This window comes from Procambarus clarkii, chromosome 59, assembly GCF_040958095.1.
Source record: "Procambarus clarkii isolate CNS0578487 chromosome 59, FALCON_Pclarkii_2.0, whole genome shotgun sequence".
NCBI classification, from domain to species: domain Eukaryota; kingdom Metazoa; phylum Arthropoda; class Malacostraca; order Decapoda; family Cambaridae; genus Procambarus; species Procambarus clarkii.
Genome location: NC_091208.1, coordinates 22309709 through 22331666, shown reverse-complemented (window position 1 = coordinate 22331666; position 21958 = coordinate 22309709). Strand labels below are relative to the sequence as shown.

The 21958-nt window shown below is 46.2% G+C and overlaps 1 protein-coding gene across 5 annotated transcripts in view; it reads right to left on the bottom strand.

Annotated features, from left to right (window-relative positions):
- Positions 1-8717: 8717 nt before the first annotated feature.
- Nep2 (Neprilysin 2) overlaps positions 8718-21958 on the bottom strand; it is a 93467-nt gene continuing 80226 nt past the window's right edge. For 3 of the 5 annotated variants that reach the window (XM_069306986.1, XM_069306988.1, XM_069306985.1), the window contains exons 3-14: positions 20031-20144; positions 19015-19260; positions 17834-18045; positions 16675-16854; positions 16087-16221; positions 15370-15452; positions 14565-14723; positions 13713-13953; positions 13204-13372; positions 12109-12227; positions 11563-11694; positions 8718-10713 (exon numbers count right to left, since the gene is read on the bottom strand). In XM_069306986.1, coding sequence (XP_069163087.1) covers positions 10375-10713; positions 11563-11694; positions 12109-12227; positions 13204-13372; positions 13713-13953; positions 14565-14723; positions 15370-15452; positions 16087-16221; positions 16675-16854; positions 17834-18045; positions 19015-19260; positions 20031-20144 — 2129 coding nt within the window. In that variant the 3' untranslated portion in view covers positions 8718-10374. The remainder of the gene's footprint in view (positions 10714-11562; positions 11695-12108; positions 12228-13203; positions 13373-13712; positions 13954-14564; positions 14724-15369; positions 15453-16086; positions 16222-16674; positions 16855-17833; positions 18046-19014; positions 19261-20030; positions 20145-21958) is intronic. The other 2 variants (XM_069306990.1, XM_069306987.1) reach the window with 1 other exon arrangement.

The following is a 21958-nucleotide window of genomic DNA, read 5'->3' as shown; positions in this document are numbered from 1 at the left end:
AATATAAAAGTAGTTTATCTAAAAACTGACAGAAGTGTTGTGTTTTGTGCGTTGTATCGTGTTTGTGGGTATTCGGGTGTGTTGTGTTTACGCTGGCGGGCGGCGTCCCTACCAACTCCGGATTATGTCTATTACATCACTAAACTTCATTTAATAACTATATGCCTGTTAAATAGAAGATTTTAATTGTTAATAGCATTATATTGTCGTTTTAATGTGGAACACGTACACATATGCGAAACATCGAAAGCTGGTGTCCGAAGTGGTAAAAATATTAGTGTGCGATGTTGTCAATGTACGGAGTGTCTTGTATCCCCTTGGAAGGGGTCAGGATAAGGATTTATCCTGACCCGGATGTACTCCGGAACTCTGCCGTCAGTATGATGTAGCCGGTGGAAGTCCATCTGCCAAACGGCTGGGTGGAGGCTGGCTGCAGTTGCCTGCTAGTAGAGCTGTTACTCCTGGCTGGTCTGTGGGAATACTGATGCTTCTTGGTTTGGTTTAAAGCTTTATAACCTCTAGAGGGTCAATAACTTCTAACTCCAACAAGTTTGTCAAGAAAAAAGAACACAGCCCAGGGCTAAACTGTGTGTATACAGAGGCGAGTTTCTCGGTGTGAAGGAATTCTCTGCCACTCTCTGGTTGATTAAGAAGAGACACTTGAAGACTTGTGCAGTGTGCGAATGTTGATCTAGTTGCTACAGGTGCAACAGTGTTAAATCTGCATGATGTGAAATGCTGAATCCCAAGCGTTAACCTAGTGTTATCCCTCATTTTAATAGATCGGGTGAATCTACCTTGCAATAGTAAGATCTAGCAGTTCCTTGGCCTAGCAAAAGATTTGTTAACCTTTTTGTTTTGTGCATAAATTTTCCATCTGAATAATTTAATCCAATATGAGGGCTGAGCATCGTATCATAGATGTTAATCGTTTTGAGGCAACCCCCCCCCCCCCCTCCACTAAAGACGTCACACGTTAGGTAACCAGGCCAGTTTTTCGAACAGCTGTTATTATATCCTGCAATATTTAATTATCACTTAAATAATTACCACTTCACTTTTAAGTAGGTTAAAGTTGAAGCCGAATGTCATAAGCATGGCTAGTGTGCTGAACATTGATGATTTATTAAGTGGGTGGACCCTTGTCCCTTCTTGTGATTGGCTGCTGTGGAGAATGTCAACAAAGAATATCTACCAATGATAAACAAGCGCAGGAATTCTTACTTCAGCACAACAACCCGCGTTATGGGTTGCTGTTTGGCTATTGATAGTGCATGGGAGAGGCAACAGATGGCGTTAGCAGTATTTTGAAGGATGGCTGTTGATAGTGTAATTTGATGTCAACAGATGGCATAAACTGTACCTTATGGCTACTTGTGATCAAGCCTGTTGATAGTGTTCTTTTCTGCCGACAGATGGCATAAGCTGTTATTACTTCCGAATTCCCTTTTAAACACCGATCTACAAATGCTGCAGCTTATGATAAGTTTTTATACCATGCTGGTATTAGGTAACTGGAGTTCTGCAATTACTTTTCTTTATCTACTGTGGAAGATATCGTCATATAATGCATCAAAGACTTGCCAGTGTAGGCTGTTGCCTCTATGCTAATATCATTAGCTAGCTTTTCTTAAACTGTGTATTCCTTTAGATATGCAATGTTAAGTAAGTAAGTAATTATCAAAAGAAGGCACCAAACCGGGAAGGCTATGTAGCACCATCAAAGACGCAAAATAATCAGAGGGCGCTAAATATCACCAAGGATGCCAATACGAGAACAAAAACGCATAAGGCGAACGATATCAAAAGTATCCGAGTCACCAAGAATTCTATCGAGGGACAGGTGACCGCGAGGGGCGGTCGGAAAGCAAGACACACGCTCGTCCTGGAAGTCAGGACATTCAAGAAGGACATGCACGACCGTAAGAGGGACAATGCAACTAGGACAATAAGGAGCAGGGCGGCGCTCCATCAAGTGACCATGGGTTAAGCGAGTATGGCCAATACGCAACCTCGCCAGAGCTGTTTCCCACCGCCGGTTACGGTGGAAGGAGGACGGCCACGAGGAAACACAACATTTAAGAGTACGTAGCTTGTTACCAGTAACAGACAACCAAGAAGCCTGCCAACGGGTAAGAACTGAGGAATGGATAACTGGGTAAAAGTCGGAATACGGAATGCCTTTACGAGAGATGGGACAAGAGCGGACAGCTTCCTTAGCGGCATCATCCGCACGCTCATTTAAAGACACACCAATATGGCTGGGAACCCAACAAAACTCAACCGACTTAAATTTACTGTGAACGAGAAACAGCCAATGCTGGATCTCGACAACTACCGGATGAACCGGATTAAAGGACCCGAGAGCCATGAGGGCACTACGAGAGTCAACAACAACCACAAAGGAAGACTGACAACGAGAAAGCAGGAGACGAAGAGCATAGAGAATAGCATAAAGTTCTGCTGTAAAGATGCTAGTCTCCGGAGGCAAGCGACACATATAAGTGCGATCAGGAAAAACAACAGAGTAGCCAACACCGTCCGCTGACTTAGACCCATCGGTGAAGACAGAAACGGAGCGGGAGTGAGAAGAAAAGTGCTCGAGGAAAAGGCGTTTTAGAACCGTAGGAGGGGTAAAAGCTTTAGTGATACGGGTCAAGGAAGTACAAAACCGCGGAAGAGGGACCCTCCACGGGGGCAAAGAAGGAACAACACGAGGAGAAACATCAGAAATACGAACGGAGAGAGAATCCTGTAGGCGAGATAACCGGACAGAAAGAGGGAGGTGGTGAAGAGGAACAGGAACCGCAGGAGGGGTAAAAGTTAAAGCACGACAGAGGCGAGAGGAAGGATGTTGCAAGGACCGCGCAAGATAGCGAAGACAGTAGCGATCACGGCGGTCCTGGAGAGACAGGAAGCCAGTGTCAACATACAAGCTAAGGATGGGAGTCGAACGAAAGGCACCAGAACTGAGGCGCAACCCAGTATGGTGCAAAGCATCAAGACGGCGAAGAGTAGAAGGAGAAGCAGACGAGTAAGCAGGGCAACCATAATCGAGCTTAGACAGGACGAGAGAGGAATGTAAAGCAAGGAGTGCGCGCCTATCTGCCCCCCAAGAAGTATGGGACAAGACCCGAAGGAGGGTAAGGGCCTTAGAGCACTCAACACGGAGGTAAGAGATATGGGGAGACCAAGACAAACGAGTGTCAAGGAATAACCCCAAAAGCTTCGCGGAATCTTTGTATTCAAGGGGATGACCATAAAGCGACAAAGAGGGACGAGGAACAACCCGTTTCCGCGTAAAAGTCATGGCACAAGTCTTAGAAGTAGAGAACTTGAAGCCATGACCTGTGGCCCAAGACGACACGGCATCAATTGCAAGTTGAAGCCGGCGTTGAAGGAGAGGCGAATCATCACCCTGACAACAAAGGGTAAGATCATCGACATAGAGAGCGGAGAAGACACCAGAAGGAAGAGAGGAAAGAAGACCATTGAGGGCAACAAGAAAAAGAGTAGTGCTCAGAACACTACCCTGGGGCACACCTTCGTATTGCTGAAAAGAGGGAGAGAGAGCGGTACCAAGGCGCACCCGAAAGGAACGACGAGAGAGGAAGCTGCGGAGAAAGAGAGGGAGATGACCACGAAGGCCAAAAGAATGAAGTTGAGATAGGATATGATAACGCCAAGTGGTGTCGTAAGCCTTTTCTAGGTCAAAAAGGACGGCAACAACGGAGGTCTTCGCAGCAAAAGCAGTACGAATATAGACCTCCAAGTTCACCAGGACATCTGTCGTGCTGCGGCACTTGCGGAAACCAAATTGAGAAGGGGAGAGGAGGTGATGGTGTTCCAGGAACCACATCAGACGAACGTTAACCATACGTTCAAAGAGTTTGCAGACACAACTTGTGAGAGCAATAGGGCGAAAGTCCTTAGGGGAAGTACCCAGAGACCCCGGTTTGCGAACAGGGAGGACAACGGCATCGAGCCAGTCCGCAGGGACTGACGACGACTCCCAGATCCGATTATACAGACTCAGTAAATACTGAGACGTGCTCGGAGGGAGATGGCGAAGCATCTCATAATGAATACCATCGGAGCCCGCCGCCGTAGAACCGCAGAGGGCCAGGGCAGAACGAAGTTCAGAGAGAGAGAAGGGATCATTATAGGGAAGCTGAAGATGAGTGCAGAAATCTAAAGGACGAGACTCAAGGACAGGTTTACGAAGAAGGAAAGATTGGGGAAGATGAAGACCAGAGCTAACAGAAGAAAAATGGGAACCCAGTTCGGAAGCGACCTGCAACGGGTCCGCCACAAGAGTATCATGGAGGTGAAGGACCGGTGAAACATCGGGAACGAACTTACCCGCTATCTTGCGGATACGCTTCCAGATCTGGGCCAGAGGGGTCTCGGACGTAATTGTCGAGACATAAGATGCCCAACATTCACGTTTAGCCGTACGGATGGCCCTACGGGCCACCGCACTCGCTTTCCGAAAGAAAAGAAAAGAATCGGACGTCTGCCTACGGCGGTGCCTCTTCCAGGCTGCACGCTTACAGCGGACAGCCCGAGCACAGTCCGCATTCCACCAGGGAACGCACTTCCGTGGACCCCGAGAGGAAGAGCGAGGAATAGAGCGGAGGGCAGCGTTGAAGACAGTGTCATGAAAAAGGAGGAGAGCGCGAGAGAGAGGCAGAAGGGAGAGGTCAGGGAGAGCAGCACTGAGGGTAAATAGGGTCCAGTCTGCCTTAGCAAACTGCCACCTAGGGAAAGAGAGGGAAGGGCGAAAAGAGAAAAAGGAAACAAGGATGGGGAAATGATCACTTCCATGGAGGTCATCAAGAACCTGCCACGTGAAATCTAAGTAAAGAGAAGAAGAAGAGCAGAGAGAAAGATCAAGACAAGAAAGGGTGCGAGTCCGAGAGTCCAAATGAGTGGGCTCACCAGAATTCAGAAGAGACAGGGAAGAAGAGAGGAGAAACGGCTCAAGGAGGCGACCCCGGGTATTCGTCAGAACGTCACCCCAAAGAGAATGACGACAATTGAAGTCACCCAGCAGGAGCACAGGCTCCGGCAAGGAGTCCAGGAGGTGTTTCAAATCAGGAAGAGAGAGCGGGACACTCGGGGGGAGATAAATGGAACAAACTGTGTACCATTTCCCCACAAAGATACGAGCAGCAGAACAATGGAGAGGCGAAGGAAAAAGTAAAGGAACAAAGGGAACATCAGCCCGAATCAAAAGAGCAGAAGAATTAGAAGCCCCAGCAATGGCTGGGGGGGGGGGAGAGAAAGGAATAGCCACGAAAACGACCAGGACGAGCACCAAGCATTGGCTCCTGGAGACAGACACAAAGGGGCGAAAACCGCGAAATCAGAAGTTGGAGTTCGAGGAAATTGGCGTAATAACCTCGAACGTTCCATTGAAGAATGGACAACGACGAGAAGAGAAAGGACAAAAACAGAGAACAAGGAAGAAACAAAGGCGAAAGAGCAACAGAGCACGTTAAAGAATATCAGGGTCGGGATCAGGGTCAGCAAAGTCAGGGTTAGGGGGCATGGGTAAACCGAGCAAAGACGGAGGGAAGGAAACGGGAGAACAGAGCAGAGGTGGGCGGGCAGGGTCTGGAGGAGGAGGAGGAAGAGGAGGAGACAACGGAGAGGAGCCGTCAAGGACAGCAGCAGGAGGAGGGGGAGTAGAAAGAGGGGAGCGCACCCCAGCAAGAGCAGCAACCGAAAGGGAAGCAGGGGCCAAAGAAACCTCCATAGCAGGAACAGGGGGCGCAAGCACCGAAACGGGAGGGGAAGGAGCAACAGAGCCAGGAGGAGGAGCTGAGGAAGAAAGCGAAGCCTTCTTACCCGCCGGGGAAGAGGAAGGAGAGGAGCCAGGCTTACGCTTCTGACTTAAAGAGACCGGTGTCCCAGCAACTACGTACCGGGCAACGGATTCCAGTGTCTCAACAGAAGCCGAACGAGAGCACACACGACGACCGTTAGGAGAGCGATGGACATCCGCCCGCACCGACAGGCGGTGGGGAGAGCCAATAGATGGAGGAAGAGGATGGGAAGGAGGATCGGAGGGGGACGAGGAAGAAGACACAGAAGACACGACAGACCGGGTAGAAGGAAAGGGGAACCCCAGACAGAGGACCAGGAGGAGGATCCTTCGGGAGAGAACCCAAAGGAACGGAGGAGGGGGCAGTGGGCGCATCAGGGTCCAAGGCCCGGAAACGGTTGTGAGTCTGAGGAAGGTGGGAAGGACGTGGAGAGGAAGAGCGCAACACGCGAGCATAAGAGATATTAGCATAAGGCGGGAGCCGGCGAACCTGGCGCCTCGCCTCAGGAAAACATAAACGCTCCCGGTGCTTCAGGTTGAGGACGGCTGCCTCAAGCTTGTAATGGACACACGCACGGGAGAAGGTAGGATGGGCCTCACCGCAGTTGAGGCAACGAGCTTGGGGAGAAGTGCACTCCGACTTAGAGTGACCTTCGCCACCACACAAAGGACAGAGAGATACAGTCCCGGAGCAGCGGAGGGCACCATGCCCAAACCTCCAGCACTTGTTGCAGAGCCGAGGAGAAGGAATGTACTCCTGGACAGAGCACCTGGCACCAGCAAGAATGACAGAGGGTGGAAGGGTCCTACCATCAAAGGTAATCTTCACAACCCGGAGGGGTTGACGGCGACTACCACGAGGGGGACGAGTAAACGTGTCCACCTGGAGAATAGAATGGCCCTGGGCAGCGAGGATATGGCGAATATCGTCGTGGCAGTCGCGCAGGTCCCGAACACCGGTTGCAACATGGGGCGGGAGCAAAATAGTGCCAACACTGGCATTCAATTGAGCGTTCTTCGAGACCCGAACGGGGGTCTCGCCAAGGCAGGATAAGGCAGCCAAGCGGGAAGCAGCATCCTGAGAAGGAGCAGCAACGACACGCGTACCGAGACTAGTGGGGTTAAAAGTAATGGAGGCATCCACGGAATCAATGAGATGTCGATGAAGGGAGAAATCGTCAGGAGGCGCAGAATCAAGAGGGAGGAGATCAAAATATTTGGCCCACGAAGCGGGACCAAACAAGGCTTGATAGGTAGCAGAACTGGAAGGAATCGAGCGAGGGCGGCCGTGACGAGAACGGCGGTGAGAACCCCCAGAGAGAGAGGGGTTAAAAGGCGCAGTAGTTACAACTAGAGAAGGAGCCGCGCCAGGGGACGAGGTAGTCACCACTGGGGGCTTGGGGCTCGACCCAACCACAGAGGAGGGAGGGGAGCCAGGGGAAGGAGTCAGAGAGGCCAAAGGAGGAGCAAGGTCGGGGCCCAATGCAGCGGAGGCTACAGAGCCCGGTCTTCCAATACGGACCGACTCGGGGGCTTGGTCGCCCACCCCACGAGCCTGAAAAGGTAAGCCAGAAGCAGCCGAAACAGGGGTTATCATCTTGACGAAATTACGAATTCACTCACGAATGTGCCCCCACACCCACCATGGAGCCACAATTAGAGGCAGGACACCCAACAAGAAGCTATCGCCGATCTTGTCGGGGCCTCCTAGGGGTGCGTCGTGAGTATACGCCCCACAAACGCCACCTTAAGAAACCGACAGTCCGTCGAGATCGGGTTCAGTGACGAAGTGGGGATTGACAATAAAAGGTTCCCCTCGCTCTCTACGTCGGGTACTGCAGTTCTACGGGTGCATGAGTATGCCTCCTCAAGCACCCGGGCGTCAAAATAGAAGAAGTCCATGGAAGAACCAGAACGAGCAAAAGGTCGGCAGGAAACGGCCAGCAGATAGGAGAAGAGGGGGGAGAAAAACGAAACGGAAGGAAAAGGAAAAGGTGCCCAGCAGAATTGGAGAGGACGGCAGCAGGAGCACAAGGCTAGAAAAGGACAGAGGACTGTCCGAAGGAGCATCACACTCCAGCAGCCGCCCACGAAGCCCCCACACGGCGACAACGAGCTGAGCGGGGAGGGGGTATGCAATGTTAAGTTTCGGCTTTTATTATTGTTAATTAAATTGTTACAGACATTAACTGTGTTTCGATAACACTATGGTCTCCTTCCTGTCTATCTCTAGCAGGTGGAGCAACCTATACAGTGGAGTTTTGCTGGGTTCTCAGTCATATTAGTGTTCTTACACGAGTGTACGGACGCTGCTGCTGAGGAGGCTATCCGCACTTGTCCCATCTCCCGTTAAGGTGTTCCTTATTCCGACTTCAACGCAGTTATTCCTCAATCCTTGCCAGTTGGCAGAGTCGTTGGTCGTCTGTTACTGGGAACAAATTGCGTACTCTCAAGAATAGTGTCCGTGTTCCTCGTACCACCGTAACCGGGGGTTGGGAATGGCTCTGGCAAGGTTGGGTGTTGACCATTCAGGTGTCGCCCACAGGTACTGAAAGTTACCGGAGCAGGCGGCGCTCCATTAAGTTCTCTGGCCCGCATGTCGTGATGAAACGCTGGTCAGAATGTTAATTCCTGACCATAATTATTGTCAATTTAGCAAATTATATAACAAGATTATAAAAGTGCAAAGACAAGTAGCAAGTGTATATTTTTGTAATTAGTACAATCATTACACACAATCATTGAATACCAAATTAAGTTAGTTTCATTACACGTGTAATTGCTTTTAATGTAATTGTTACGAGGGAAGGAAAGTTTTTTCCAGTTCTCAACATTAAGAGTCACTCGTCTCATCATAAAATATTTGGGAACATTAAAAATATAACAATTATATACACATAAAATTTATTAATCACAATACACTGTACAATAACTTTTACATCACTAATGAAGTTATGTAATTTTTTTTTTATTAAAGAGCATTCCAAAAATAGTAATTTGATTTATTAAAATATGGATTATAAATATATATCCGGCATGGAGGAAGGGAAAGTGTTGTGTGGTGCAGACAAAAAAAAATAAAACCAGGCACAGGTATTAAGCATTTTCTTAGAATGTTTTAAGCAAAATGAACTTAACACAATCTTCTGATCCAGTAGAAGAGGAGTTACTTTACAACCTTCAGAATGTTATCAACATTCTTAGTTACCGCATTAACTTCACTGCAAATAATTAAAACAAGGACCGAAGCGCACAGATCCCCAGTGGTATAAATATTAAAATGAAACCCACAGTTTTAATAAGGGCGGGACATGACTCTGTTGAGACCGAGGTAGCAAGGATAATTATGCCACGTGATGTATACCTGGGTAGAGAAAGTCTATCGTAACTGACTGGATCACATCTTCACTTTGAATGAACAGAACCGCTAATCTTACAACAACCTATATAACAAACTTTCCACACACCTGCATCCACACCTTATAAAATTAATACAAGCGAGGATCTCTTTGTAAAAGTCCTGTGATAGATGCCGACTCGTTCCCAGCCCCTCGCTACAAATATGCAAGACTAAACTGCTTAAAATAAATGCTATATTATATGGAATAAATAGATTTCCTCGCAGCACAAAATTTGCCAGAGTTCACACAAACAACATTTGCTTCCATTTTTAACCAAAATAAAAACCTTGCAAGATATATTGGTATCTATCTGGACGTGTTGGAACTTTTGTAAAAACAATTACACACTCACTCATCCACTCACCCAGAGCTGCCCACTATACTACGGGCAGATTTAAAAAGGATAAACAATAGTCGATCAAGAATTAAAAATAAAGTTTAAGTACCAAGGATGCATCTTCCAGTCTCAATACGCGTAGAGGAATTGGTGTTAAAAATGCATGATAACATTTAAGTGGAGGGAAAACCGTGGCCAAAGGACCACACGGATGTTTGGTGATGTTTTTACCAGGCCTGGATGGCTGCCTGGATGTGGCTGCCTGGATGTGGCTGCCTGGATGGCTGAGGAACCTATCGTTATCAATTCAGTAACGTCAAATGATTTGTTCCCAAAGTTAAACACTCACTATAAATTACTCCATTATGAGCTTAAGACTACTTAAAACCTTGTGTGTGGAGGCGGGGGGGGGGGGGGGTACTATTGTAAAAATATATATCTCTTAACGGTAAGTCTAGTAAAATTGAGGTTTACATCCCACGGCCCAGCCGGGGAGAGAGAACTCACACACTCAAAGACAGATGATCCGGCGCCTCACCACCGTCTTAAATAAAAAGATACGTAGCTTGTGATTCTATGCTTCACAGAATTAGTCACCATTATAGTAGTCATAATGCGGTGAACACTGGCGGCCGTGGACGCTCCCGACACACTACACATGTTAGCCGACTGAGGATGTGCAGGGACGCGGTGGAGAGGTGCCCAGCCATCGTCCCTGAAGCACCAAACATGTCTGGGGGAAAGAGGTTTTTAGCACAATTTTTTTTTTCAAACTATAAATTCGAACAGAACCCGCGGAGAACGCGTTACCACACAGAACACCTCTTGGTGGGGTTCAAGGTAGAACCAATGGGACAGTGCCAATCCCGTGCAAATTCCGGTTGATTGCTGAAGGGACCATTGACTCTGAACTGTGACGGGGAGTGAGCGCCGGTCAAGATCCGCAGCTTGAGGGTCTCTGGCCGGTACTTGCCACACCACACGTTGGCGGCCGACAGCCAGAACAGCTGTCTGGTGGAGTAAGGTAGCGAGGGTAACGTCTTCTCTTCGCCATTGTCCTTAGCCCACTGGTTGTAAGCCAAGTATGCCTCCTTAATGCCTCCGTTATCAGCAATGTTCTCACCTTGGGTATTTATACCATTCAGCTGCAAGAAAAAGAACAAATTTCAAATGTTGCACAACTTTAGGCACACGGGAGATAGTCACTATAGTTTCTGTACTTTAGGAAGTTTAATACAGGGAGCTTTTAAGTCCCTCAAAAAAATACAATAAGTTGCTTTTGATAATTTTAAATTTCACAATTCTTTGTGTACCAAATCTTTGGAAAATAGACTAACAATCCCCACAACTCTGGGATGGTGGCCTCGTGGCCAAACCTCCACAAAAGGAACAAAAAGTTAACGTTCCAAAAGCAGTTGGATGGCAAACAAGGATGAATCTCTAAGCTTACAGAAATCTTTATATATTTTAAGCTGTAAGATTCCCCAAAATGTTGGGAGATGACAGTGTAACTAAGGTGATATAATCTAAAATATGTTGGCAGTTAAAAGCGTTAAGGACTGAAAAAATCTGCCATTTTTTGTATAATATTTGTGAACATTATAACACCTCGCCAGTTCTAACTAAACGCGGCGGTAAGAAAAATAAAATCTATAATTGCAATATAATCTATTCAACAATGGTGTAAAGCGGAGGAAACAAAACTGGGGCCAGATTCACTTAGCAGTTACGCAAGCACTTACGAACGTGTACATCTTTCCTCAATCTTTGACGGCTTTGGTTACATTTATTAAACAGTTTACAAGCATGAAAACTTGCCAATCAACTGTTGTTATTGTTATAAACAGCCTCCTGGTGTTTCGGAGCTCATTAACTATTTAACAATTGTAAACAAAGCTGCCAAAGATTGAAAAAAAGATGTACAGGTCCGTAAGTGCTTGCTTAACTGCTTCGTGAATCTGGCCCCTGGTAACAAGATTTGCACATCAACTTACATTCATGTCAAGTTCACGAACGGAGTAGTTGCCATACTGGTAGATGATGCACTTGGCCTTCTCCAGGAACTTGTCTTTAGTCTCTTTCTCCCACCAGTCGCGCAGGTCGCCAGTAGCGTCAAACTGACGTCCCTGTCAACACAACATCAAACATGAATAATGTTAAAACACTAACACGGGATTGCTTTGAGAGACAAGTCCTATTTTACAAGTAGATATTTATTATAAATCACTTTAAAAAGTAAAGGTAAAATGGCTACAGGGGGGCGACGCATAGGGAAGTTAAAGAGCCTTAAAACGGGACATTTGGGTGTAGTCCATTATATAACTTACCAAAATTATCTAGGTTAAAATTTAAATTCAACAAATTTAAACCTTACAGCAATTTACCTGTAAATGATTTGGGTATCCTACCCCACACTAAAGAATTTTGCACATTCATAGATTCTAAACATTGTCAAGAGCGAATCTCTTGTCACTAAAACTTAAAAGTAATAATAAATATGGTTGTTAGCCTAACTATCCAGGTCACAATAGTTTTCTCACCGTGTCATCAAAGCCATGAGTAATTTCATGACCAATGACGTAGCCAATTGCACCAAAGTTCATGTATTTGGGTCTGTCCGCTTCAAAGAATGTTCCCTGGAGGATGCCAGCAGGAAACTCTGTGGGCAGGTAACAAAACTTTACAACGGGAAGAGAGAAAATAAGAGATTAAATATTTTACTTTCAAGCTCTAGGTAGTGTGTCTTTCTAAAGACTTTCTGCCAGTTATTTCCAATCATTAAAATTGCCATTAAGAACAGTACTATGACCAGACCACACACTAGAAGTTGAAGGGACGACGACGTTTCGGTCCGTCCTGGACCATTCTCCAGGGTATAGGAGAATGGTCCAGGACGGACCGAAACGTCGTCGTCCCTTCAACTTCTAGTGTGTGGTCTGGTCAACATACTTCAGCCACGTTATTGAGACTCATCGCCTGCACAAAAACAGTACTCTTTTCCACCAGTTTGATTCACCTTGCTATATAAATGTTTGAAAAGCTAACTTTTTGTATATATATATAATAAAATGAGAGTTGTCAGACACAGGAGACGGTATCAAAGCTTTGGCGCCATACTACACATTCACCAAGATTCCCCAGAACTTTCTTAGCCTCCCCCAGCGTGTGTGTGTGGGAGTCGTGCACTGGGGAGGATAGGGAGGGGAAGTTGCTAGTCAAGAGGGATAATTTGTTAAAACCAACCAATTAATCTCTTGGGTATGAAGACAAAGTCCCACTAGAGAATTTGGGTATATGAACTCAAGCAGGACATACAATGAGTGGTAGCGCGGGGCGGGTAAGATTTCACAGGTCATCTTGAGGTTATCTTGAGATGATTTCGGGGCTTTTAGTGTCCCCGCGGCCCGGTCCTCGACCAGGCCTCCACCCCCCAGGAAGCAGCCCGTGACAGCTGACTAACACCCAAGTACCTATTTTACTGCTAGGTAACAGGGGCATAGGGTGAAAGAAACGCTGCCCATTGTTTCTCGCCGGCGCCTGGGATCGAACCCAGGACAACAGGATCACAAGTCCAGTGTGCTGTCCGCTCGGCCGACCGGCTCCCTAAAGGTCACCAGCAGATAATATATACTTACGTATGGAGTTTTCTAAAGGACTATAGAAGGCATTGACAACAGCGGCAGCGCCGTGGTTTCTCCAGTCCTTCTTGTCAATCTTTTCTCTCAGTCGCTTGAAGGAGTAGTTCGTCCCGAAGACGGTCAAGTTGCGCATGCTTTCCAGTAGGTCACCGCCAGAGATTTCCAGCTAGAAAAATAAAGTGAAACGGAACCCATTTTAAGTATAGAAATGACACACTCGTGGCTGTACTGCACTTGTTCACTACAGCTTCAGGAGGCAAGGTATTACATACACATTTGGTTGGACTTTTGAAGACGCTAAATATTAAAGCCTCTTTTCTAGCTCTACATACGCCAGGAGCATTTTATACTCCAGCTGGTGTAATATGGACCGTTTTACTGAACAATCCTCTAATGTATAAAGTGCCTATTCTACTAACTTGTGATAAGTTAACTTATTGAAGCGAAGACTAGACAAGTTTCAAACCAATTCTGCCATTTGCTCACTCAACATCCAGGAGACCTACCCCATCATAGAGCTCGGTGAGTTTCTCGTCGAGCAACAGCTCTGGCGGATAGGCTATGTGTGGGGTGATGGCCTTCGCCTTCTCCATAGCCCGGTGGCGGGTCGCCTTGTCCATCCAGTCGATGTTATGGAGAATATTGGCAAACTCTGCACGGATGTACCTCACCATCTCGTCAGCGGCCGCCTTGGCGTCCTCTTTGAAGAAGGCCCGAGCATACATAGAGCCCACGGCGTGAGCCAGACTGAAAAAAAAGTCACGGGTTGAGGATGTAGGAGCTATAACGATTACGGAATTGCAAGGAGAAAACATGTAATACATGGGTTTTCTCCTCAAGGAGAAAACGTGTAATACATGGGTTTTCTCCTCAAGGAGAAAACATGTAATACAGGTTTTCATGCTACATGTAATAATACATGTGCTACACTACAACTACACCTTTAAAAAACTAGACTAGTTATTGTGCGATTTAGTCTGCTCTTGAAGCACTTGAAAACTTTCCTGCAAGATAGACGGCGAACAACCTACGAGTAGCACTTATAATTAACTTGCTCGATGCACAGAATAAAAAAAGTGTTTGGAATATATTTAGTTATATTTGAGATTAAATCCATACGAAGCATTAATATTATATATATATAAATGTCAAGCCTATTTCAAAGCTTATTTACATAGGCCTGTGTGCTATAGGCCCCACAGGCCACCCATTACAGTGTGTGGATACGGAAAATTCAGTGGATGCTTGCCTCTCCCCACCTAAGGTACTGGCTCCAAAGAGCCTCCACTTACGGGCTATTCATGCCCGTGCCCACCTCTTGGGTGACTTAATCTTTATCAATCAATCAATCTCCTCACCTGCCAGACACGGAGCTCATGCACTCCTTCCAGCGAGGCTCCCTGGTACCCTTGCCCACCAGCTTCCTCGAGTACTCCAACTGGATGTCTCGGGCGTCTTCGGAGAGGTAACCCACGGAGGCTGCAGTCACGCGCCAGATCATGTAGTTGGCGATCACTCTGCAAGAGTCAGTTGTCATCACTTAAAGATCATTACTACTGGTAAATCGCGTCTCATCCTTTTAATACTAAAGCTTAAACATAAATACAATTTAAAGAAATATCTCTTGCGATCAGTAGTCTTATCAGTATAGTCTTGCTACTTGGGATAACTTAAAACACACAGCAGTGGTTACCTTGAGGTTACCTTACCTTGAGATGCTTCCGGGGCTTAGTGTCCCCGCGGCCCGGTCGTCGACCAGGCCTCCTGGTTGCAAAGTGGTGGCCACTTTGATGTACTACCTTAATGCAAACTTTTGGAACCCTTAACACCACTCTGGAAGTCACCACTACAATCCAAGAGGATCTTCTAATTAAAAACCTCTTAATTTAGGGTTTCACAGCTTTTTATTTTTAGTATTAATACGTTTAGAACTGTAAGCGAGTGTGCAATCTTAAGGTGCTACTAGTTATGATGTCAAGACTAACGGTTGTAAACCCTAACCCCACCAGCTCACTGATAACATAATGGCTCCAAAGAGCCTCCACTTACGGGCTCACCATAGCCCGCGCTACTGGAACTTATCGTTCTGAGTAGCGAATCTTAAACAACAACAACGGTTGTGAACACTGCCAGCTCCTCAAGGAGTAGTGAGGAGCAACGTACCTCTTGGGCGTCTTGGTCAGCAACTGTCCCAGCTTCTTCACGAAGGTTGGCACGTTCACTATAACGGGCTCCTCCTCCGTGACCTTGACAAAGTAATCACATTATTAGCTTTATAGAAATTAATGGTAAACAGGGTGCAATGAAACTTTATGATCACTATGTATCCACAAGGTATCTTAAGTCATACTAAACCTGCTCTTAATGTAGTTCAACATCTACGGTTTAACAAGATTGATGAAGATTACGCCACCCAAGAGGTGGCACGGGTATGAATAACCCGTGATTTAACAAGATGTCCCCTGACGTGTTATACACCTACACAACTGTTGTAGCGACACTGGCGAAGTGGCGGTGTATATGACACTGATTAACATCCATTATCATGACTGAATCCTTCACCCCCCCCCTCGAATCCCCTTTTCACCCCCCAAAAAGATATCCATATACCGTGGAGCTCTCAGCCTATGTAAGAGTACCTACATATCAATATATTACGGGCTCACCATAGCCCGTGCTACATGGACACTTCGTTCTGAGCAGCTAAATCTAAAAACAACAACATTCAATATAACTGGGTTACTTTACATAGTTCCTGTGGGTACAGCAGACATACTCTAGCAACCCGCAGTTTATATTAAAAAAAAAGGTATATCCTGTAGAAGGCGTCATAGAGGTGGTGCAAGACCCCGAGAGGTACAAGTGGGGGAAGGAACTCACAGTGAAGAAGGGATCCAGAACAGTGTTGATATACTCCAGCCAGGGGACCTCTGGCACCATCTTCTGCAGCTCGGCGATGCTCATCTTGTTGTAGAGCTTGGAGGCGTTGCGTCGCTCCTCTTTGGGCAGAGAGAACTGCAACAACAACCACTCAATTAGTCCCACCAGAAAAGACACCGTCGAAGACTAATACAGTACAAGATGTATTTAATATGTGCAGATACATTGAAGACTGCATTACAGTACGAAATGTTAGGATATAAATGCAGTAAGGGAGGTTAGGATATAAATACAGTAAGGGAGGTTAGGATATAAATAGGGTTATACAAAATTAGGATAAAACAGTGTAGTTTGTTGACCAGACTACACACTAGAAGGTGAAGGGACGACGACGTTTCGGTCCATCCTGGACCATTTTCAAGTCGATTTACTTTAGCCACGTTATTGTGACTCATCGCCTGCACTAGTGTAGTTTAAAACTTTTGCATAAAAAATAAAAAACCACCATTAAAAGCAATTTCATTAAAAAAAATCTTCCTGCAATCAATAGCAGCTTCTCAAGCCATGTCTAGGAATAAAACTACTTACATTGGCAATCTGGATTTCAAACTCGAGAGATTCCTTCAATTCCTTCTGGGCCGTGGCCCTGTCGGCGCCCATCAGCTCAGCCATGCTGACCTGATAGTTGTAATAGGCCTGCACGTCGCTGTCGTTAAACCCCTTCAGTAGGTACTTGCGTGATGGCATACCAAGGGGAGGCTGGTCGATCTGATCAGAACAGAAAATAAATCAAGTTCAAGTATGTTTATTGAGATAAGCAATAAATACATCTCAAAGGGATAGAGTAGCTTAGGCTATTTCTACCCCCCTCAGAAAATGGACGGACGTTATTATGCAGGATTAGGCTAGGAACAATGGGGTGGGAGGGGGGGGGGGGGGGTCGACGGATCTTTGACAAGCCGCTGGCTTCCGGCACCGTTGAGGTCTGGAGAAAGGTGGTGGCTCTCGGGGGTAACATTCAATGTTGCAGGAAACACTTTCAAGCTGAAAGTTCAGCTCAATCATTTAATATAAATTTATGACGGGCAATATATAAATTAAGTAACTATTTTAGTTTTATTATTTAAAGTGTTTCCTCACTTTTTTTTGAGGGGAGGAGGGAGGGGGGGGAGGGGGGGAGGGGGGGGAGGGGGGGAGGGGGGAGGGGGAGGAGGGAGGGGAGGTAGGGGGGGGGGGGGAGAGGTGCCCAAAAGCCATGTCAGAAATGTTACAGACAAACATCCTTGTTGAAAATGCCTACAACCCCCACTCTTGTTACAGTGAAAAGATAATGCCCCCACCCCACCTTCGGGGTTTTTATCCTATAACCTCATTTTTTCCCTTCAAATCCATCTTTACGAGAGAACGTCAGGCATTATATAGGAACAGTGCTCGCCACCCACACAACGACCATTCGTCTTGTATCGCTTCCTCGTGTAGTCAACATTTCTGCTCTACTTTCATCCCCGACATTAATACCACAAGCGCCGAGGCGTGTCAAAATTAATCTTGCCATATGCCACTTCCCAGGAACGGATTTAACACTAAGGGTTCCTTTAAATATATAAAAGGACATTACATATTACTTTAAGAAGTGTCATTCTAATTTCGTCTATTTTAATGATAAGCAACATTAAAACCACTTAATCTCCAGGTCCAAATGAAGGTTTAAGAAGCCTGATAACGAGGCAAAATAAAGTTCATTTACATCTATGATCCTCCAAGAGGAGTTCCTGATGTTGGTAGTGACCGAGAAATCAAAGATGTAGTCGAGGGAGTAGCCGAGCCTGCGGTTAATGTAGATGTTTGTGTACCACTGGAAGCTGGAGGCATTCCAAGAGTCTCCTTCCAGGACGGGCCAACCTCCCATCTCCCTCAGGATATCTTTCAGGGGATTCAAGCCTCTCTCTTTGATGCGATCTGCAACAAGAAATATGTAGAGCATTAAACAAAATGTCAACAATAAAAAGAAAATTATCCAATAGGCCTTTAAAAAAATGGGTAAATCTGAGGATGGTGCAACATTGTAACAAGATAACATAGGTAATAATTAGGTAACTAGGTAATAGTGAGGTGGTGGGTGTTCCAAGCAGGAGGGACATACAAGTGTGTTTGGCTGGATGACAGACGATGCCTCGCATGGGCCACTAGGCCTTCTGCAGATTAATTATTGTTAGTGTGTAAATTAGGAGATGGATTATGCAAACTATGTATGGGTATATAGCCAGGCCTACACACTCTTCCTGAAGAGCGAAATATAAGAAGAGAAATTAAATGTATGGTATTATTATTGTCAAGTGTTCGATACATAGGCTACGACGCCACTTACGGATAGCAAGTCTTAAGTAATGTTTGTTTTAACGTAGAGGGCAAGTTTCAAACAACCATCTGCGAGTCCTAGGAAATGTATATATCTCTCAGAATGTTTGGTAATATGTGTATTGTTTGTGATGTGTGTCTATGTATGTATTAACACGATGTACTGAACGGGGTGAGAATAGCTTGAGCTACCTCATCCCTTTGTGTGGATTTTACCTCAATAAACTTATTTCAATTTCAATCTTTGAGTCCTAGCACAATAAATTTGTCGACTTACCGATTCTCTAGTTCTACCATCTCTTAATTGCCTCATTAATCTAATGGTATCCGCTATGGTAGTACCTTAACAATGACATCAATTACTCCGGTAACATACATGTTAACGGAGTAACAAGAAGGGTTGTTGAGTTGTGGAACCAATTGCCGCGTAACATTGTGGAGGTGGGGTCCCTCGATTGTTTCAAGCGTGGGTTGGACAAGTATATGAGTGGGATTGGGTGGTTATAAATAGGAGCTGCCTCGCATGAGCCAATAGGCCTTCTGCAGTTGCCTTTGTTCTTATGTACTAACCTTTATCCATGCAAGCCTTGTACAGAGCCTTAACCTTCTTGGTGGAGGGAGAATCGTCTGCGGATTCTTTACTCTCTACAAGACCTCGCAGCTTCTCCTGCAGGTCGTCAGAGATCTCATTGAACCTGGAGATGGCAGTCTTCTCATCGGGAATGATCTTCGTCTTGAGGAAATTACCACAGGAGAACTGGAAGAAGTCTGTGCAAGGATCCACACTTGGATCCATCGACTTCACCAGACCGGCAGCTAGCAAATTTAGATTACAATTAGTGGGGGGGAAAGAAATAGCCTAAGCTACTTTAACCCTTTGAGATTTATTTTCTTGTCTCAATAAACATACTTGAATTACAATTAGTTGCTATATGTTAACTATTATTATATGAATGTTAATGTACAAGTAATTTAGATTATTGTCCAATTAGAGGACATGCTACACCACAGATGCTCAAAGCCTATTTAGACATCTACCCAAATTAGTCTTAATATTCATAGAGCCTAGTATGCTCTAGACAATTTCAAATTTAGCACTAAATGATTGTAACATCTTGACGCACTTTTGACGTCAATGTAGTACCCGATAAAAACCTCCCCCCCCCCCTTTTTTCAGACAAATCTGGACAAATTTACCTTAATCAGATTCTGAAATGGATGTTGTAGTCTTTAATGGATATGAAAATTTCACAATAAGTGCTGATAAGGCATTAAAACCATAAGAACTATAAATTGGTCAAGGCACTTTTTGAAGCTAGTTTCTGTAGTTTGAGACTTAAAGCAGCACTTTAAACAAACCGGTTTTTCAGAGACTTTGGCCAGACTAGCTGATGATGCTGCCAGCACTTACCAGCCTTGACGCAGCCCTCAGTGATGCTGCCAGCACTTACCAGCCTTGACGCAGCCCTCAGTGATGCTGCCAACACTTACCAGCCTTGACGCAGCCCTGAGTGATGCTGCCAACACTTACCAGCCTTGACGCAGCCCTCAGTGACGCAGCCTTCAGTGATGCTGCCAACACTTACCAGCCTTGACGCAGCCCTGGGTGAGGCAGACATCGTTGGGACTCTCAGCATACGTGGAAGGCCTTTGACAGCCAGTGAGCGCCGCTGGTGAGATAACGGGCAGCAATGAGGCGTCTGGTGGAAGTTGAAGAGAGAAGAGAGAATGCGTGCTGTTAGGTGGAGCGGACGATGACAGAGCACGTGCAGGAGGAGCAAGAGGAGGACACGAGGACCAGCAACAGCAGCAGCAGCACGGGGTCAGCACATGCCTCTGCCAACGTGCGACTGACAAACGTCATCCGTCGGTATTACTCAAGTCTTCATGCCAGAGGCAATTACAGCGACCGACTTTTCTATAGGCGTTATTCCATTGTTCAGTTTGTATTTATGAAGTCTTTTGGGAGAATATTTTGTATTTTTAGAGTGGTACGGAGCGTCTGATGCGCTTTAGGGGGTAATGAATTGCCTGGACGAAGCCATTGCATCGCGCGTCCTTGTGTATTATGGCAACTTTATACTTTAAGTAATCAGTCAAGCCATACAGTACATCTTCGCGTCTAACTAATATCGTAGATAAAAATATGCAACTCCAGACACAAGCTTAAAGCGCCACTCGTTACGAAAATAATATGTCCTGTGCATTTCAATTTACTCCAAGACTATAAAGAAACTAAAAGTTAGCGTAAGTCAGTCACACGCACTAGTCGGTCGCTAGGCTGCGCGTCAAATTCAGGTGCCCTGTCAGTGGCCCTGAATTCTGCCTCGCATGGCCACAGGCATTGGCTCCGGGAGGGCCAGTTGCCGACAGTACCCCACATGGGAAAGGACGGGACGGGAAGGGGGTTTTCAGCGAGAAGGAACACTTACCCTGACAGCTGTAAGCGCTTCACTTGTCAAAATAATGAACTTCCCCGTCCAGAATGCTCCAGTCTACAAGGCATCATGTACTAAAACTATTGAATCTGCCTACAGAGGTCGGGGTAACGTCCTGCTTGCTAGGACGTGGGAGGGACGTCCCAGGTCTGGGGACGTCTAGGACGTGGATGGGACGTCCCAGGTCTGAGGGGGGGGCCGTCTAGGACGTGGGTGGAACGTCCCAGACCTGGAAGGGGGCGTCAAGGACGTGAGCGGGACGTCCAAGGTCTGAGGGGGCGTCGTCAAGGACGTGGGCGGGAAGTCCCAGGTGTGGGTGTGCATCACATGTCAGGTAGTCAGCTGGCTCCTCCACCGTCCGTGTCATCCACACACTACTGAGTTGCCGTCTACCTCAAGTCATCACCTCTCGTCCACTGTAGTGCATGGTACATATTCGTACACAGTACTCTCATACCTTTCTCAATTACTGACCACGTCAGGTGACGCATCAACCCGTCCTCCTAATAGAGCTTCGCATTTTGATGTATACTCTATACCCAAGGCCAAAAATTACCCTACTAGAATATGGTAGCGGCTTGCTAAACTGACGTAACTGTCCCGTTGAGAAAAGCCATAAGAGCCGTGATAAGGGTTCGAACTTATGTGGTGGGGTGTTGCCATGCACACATGGTAGCCACTAAACATCCCGTGTATGGGTAGGATCACCCACTGCATGGGTTCGAATCCTCATCATGGCTCCTATGATATTTCTCATTGATGCAATCACGTTACTGTTGTTACTCTTTGCATACGGTCCCGTTTTCTGTTTTGGAGCCTCTGGTAAGCGAGGCTAAGGGCATTAAGATGCAGTTTCGTGACAGAAATCTTAGGAGGACGGGCTGAGTCGTTAAGTCGACCGAGGGGGGGGGGATGAAATGGTCCTATGCACCTTATCTTGTAGTATAATTACTACTAGTATACTACAACAAAATACTACTTCATACACGCAATGGTGTACGAGGCTAGACCAAATACACAGCAGTTCTTCCATCAAAAGTTTCAACTTTACGTTTGAACTAAACACCAAAGGTTGC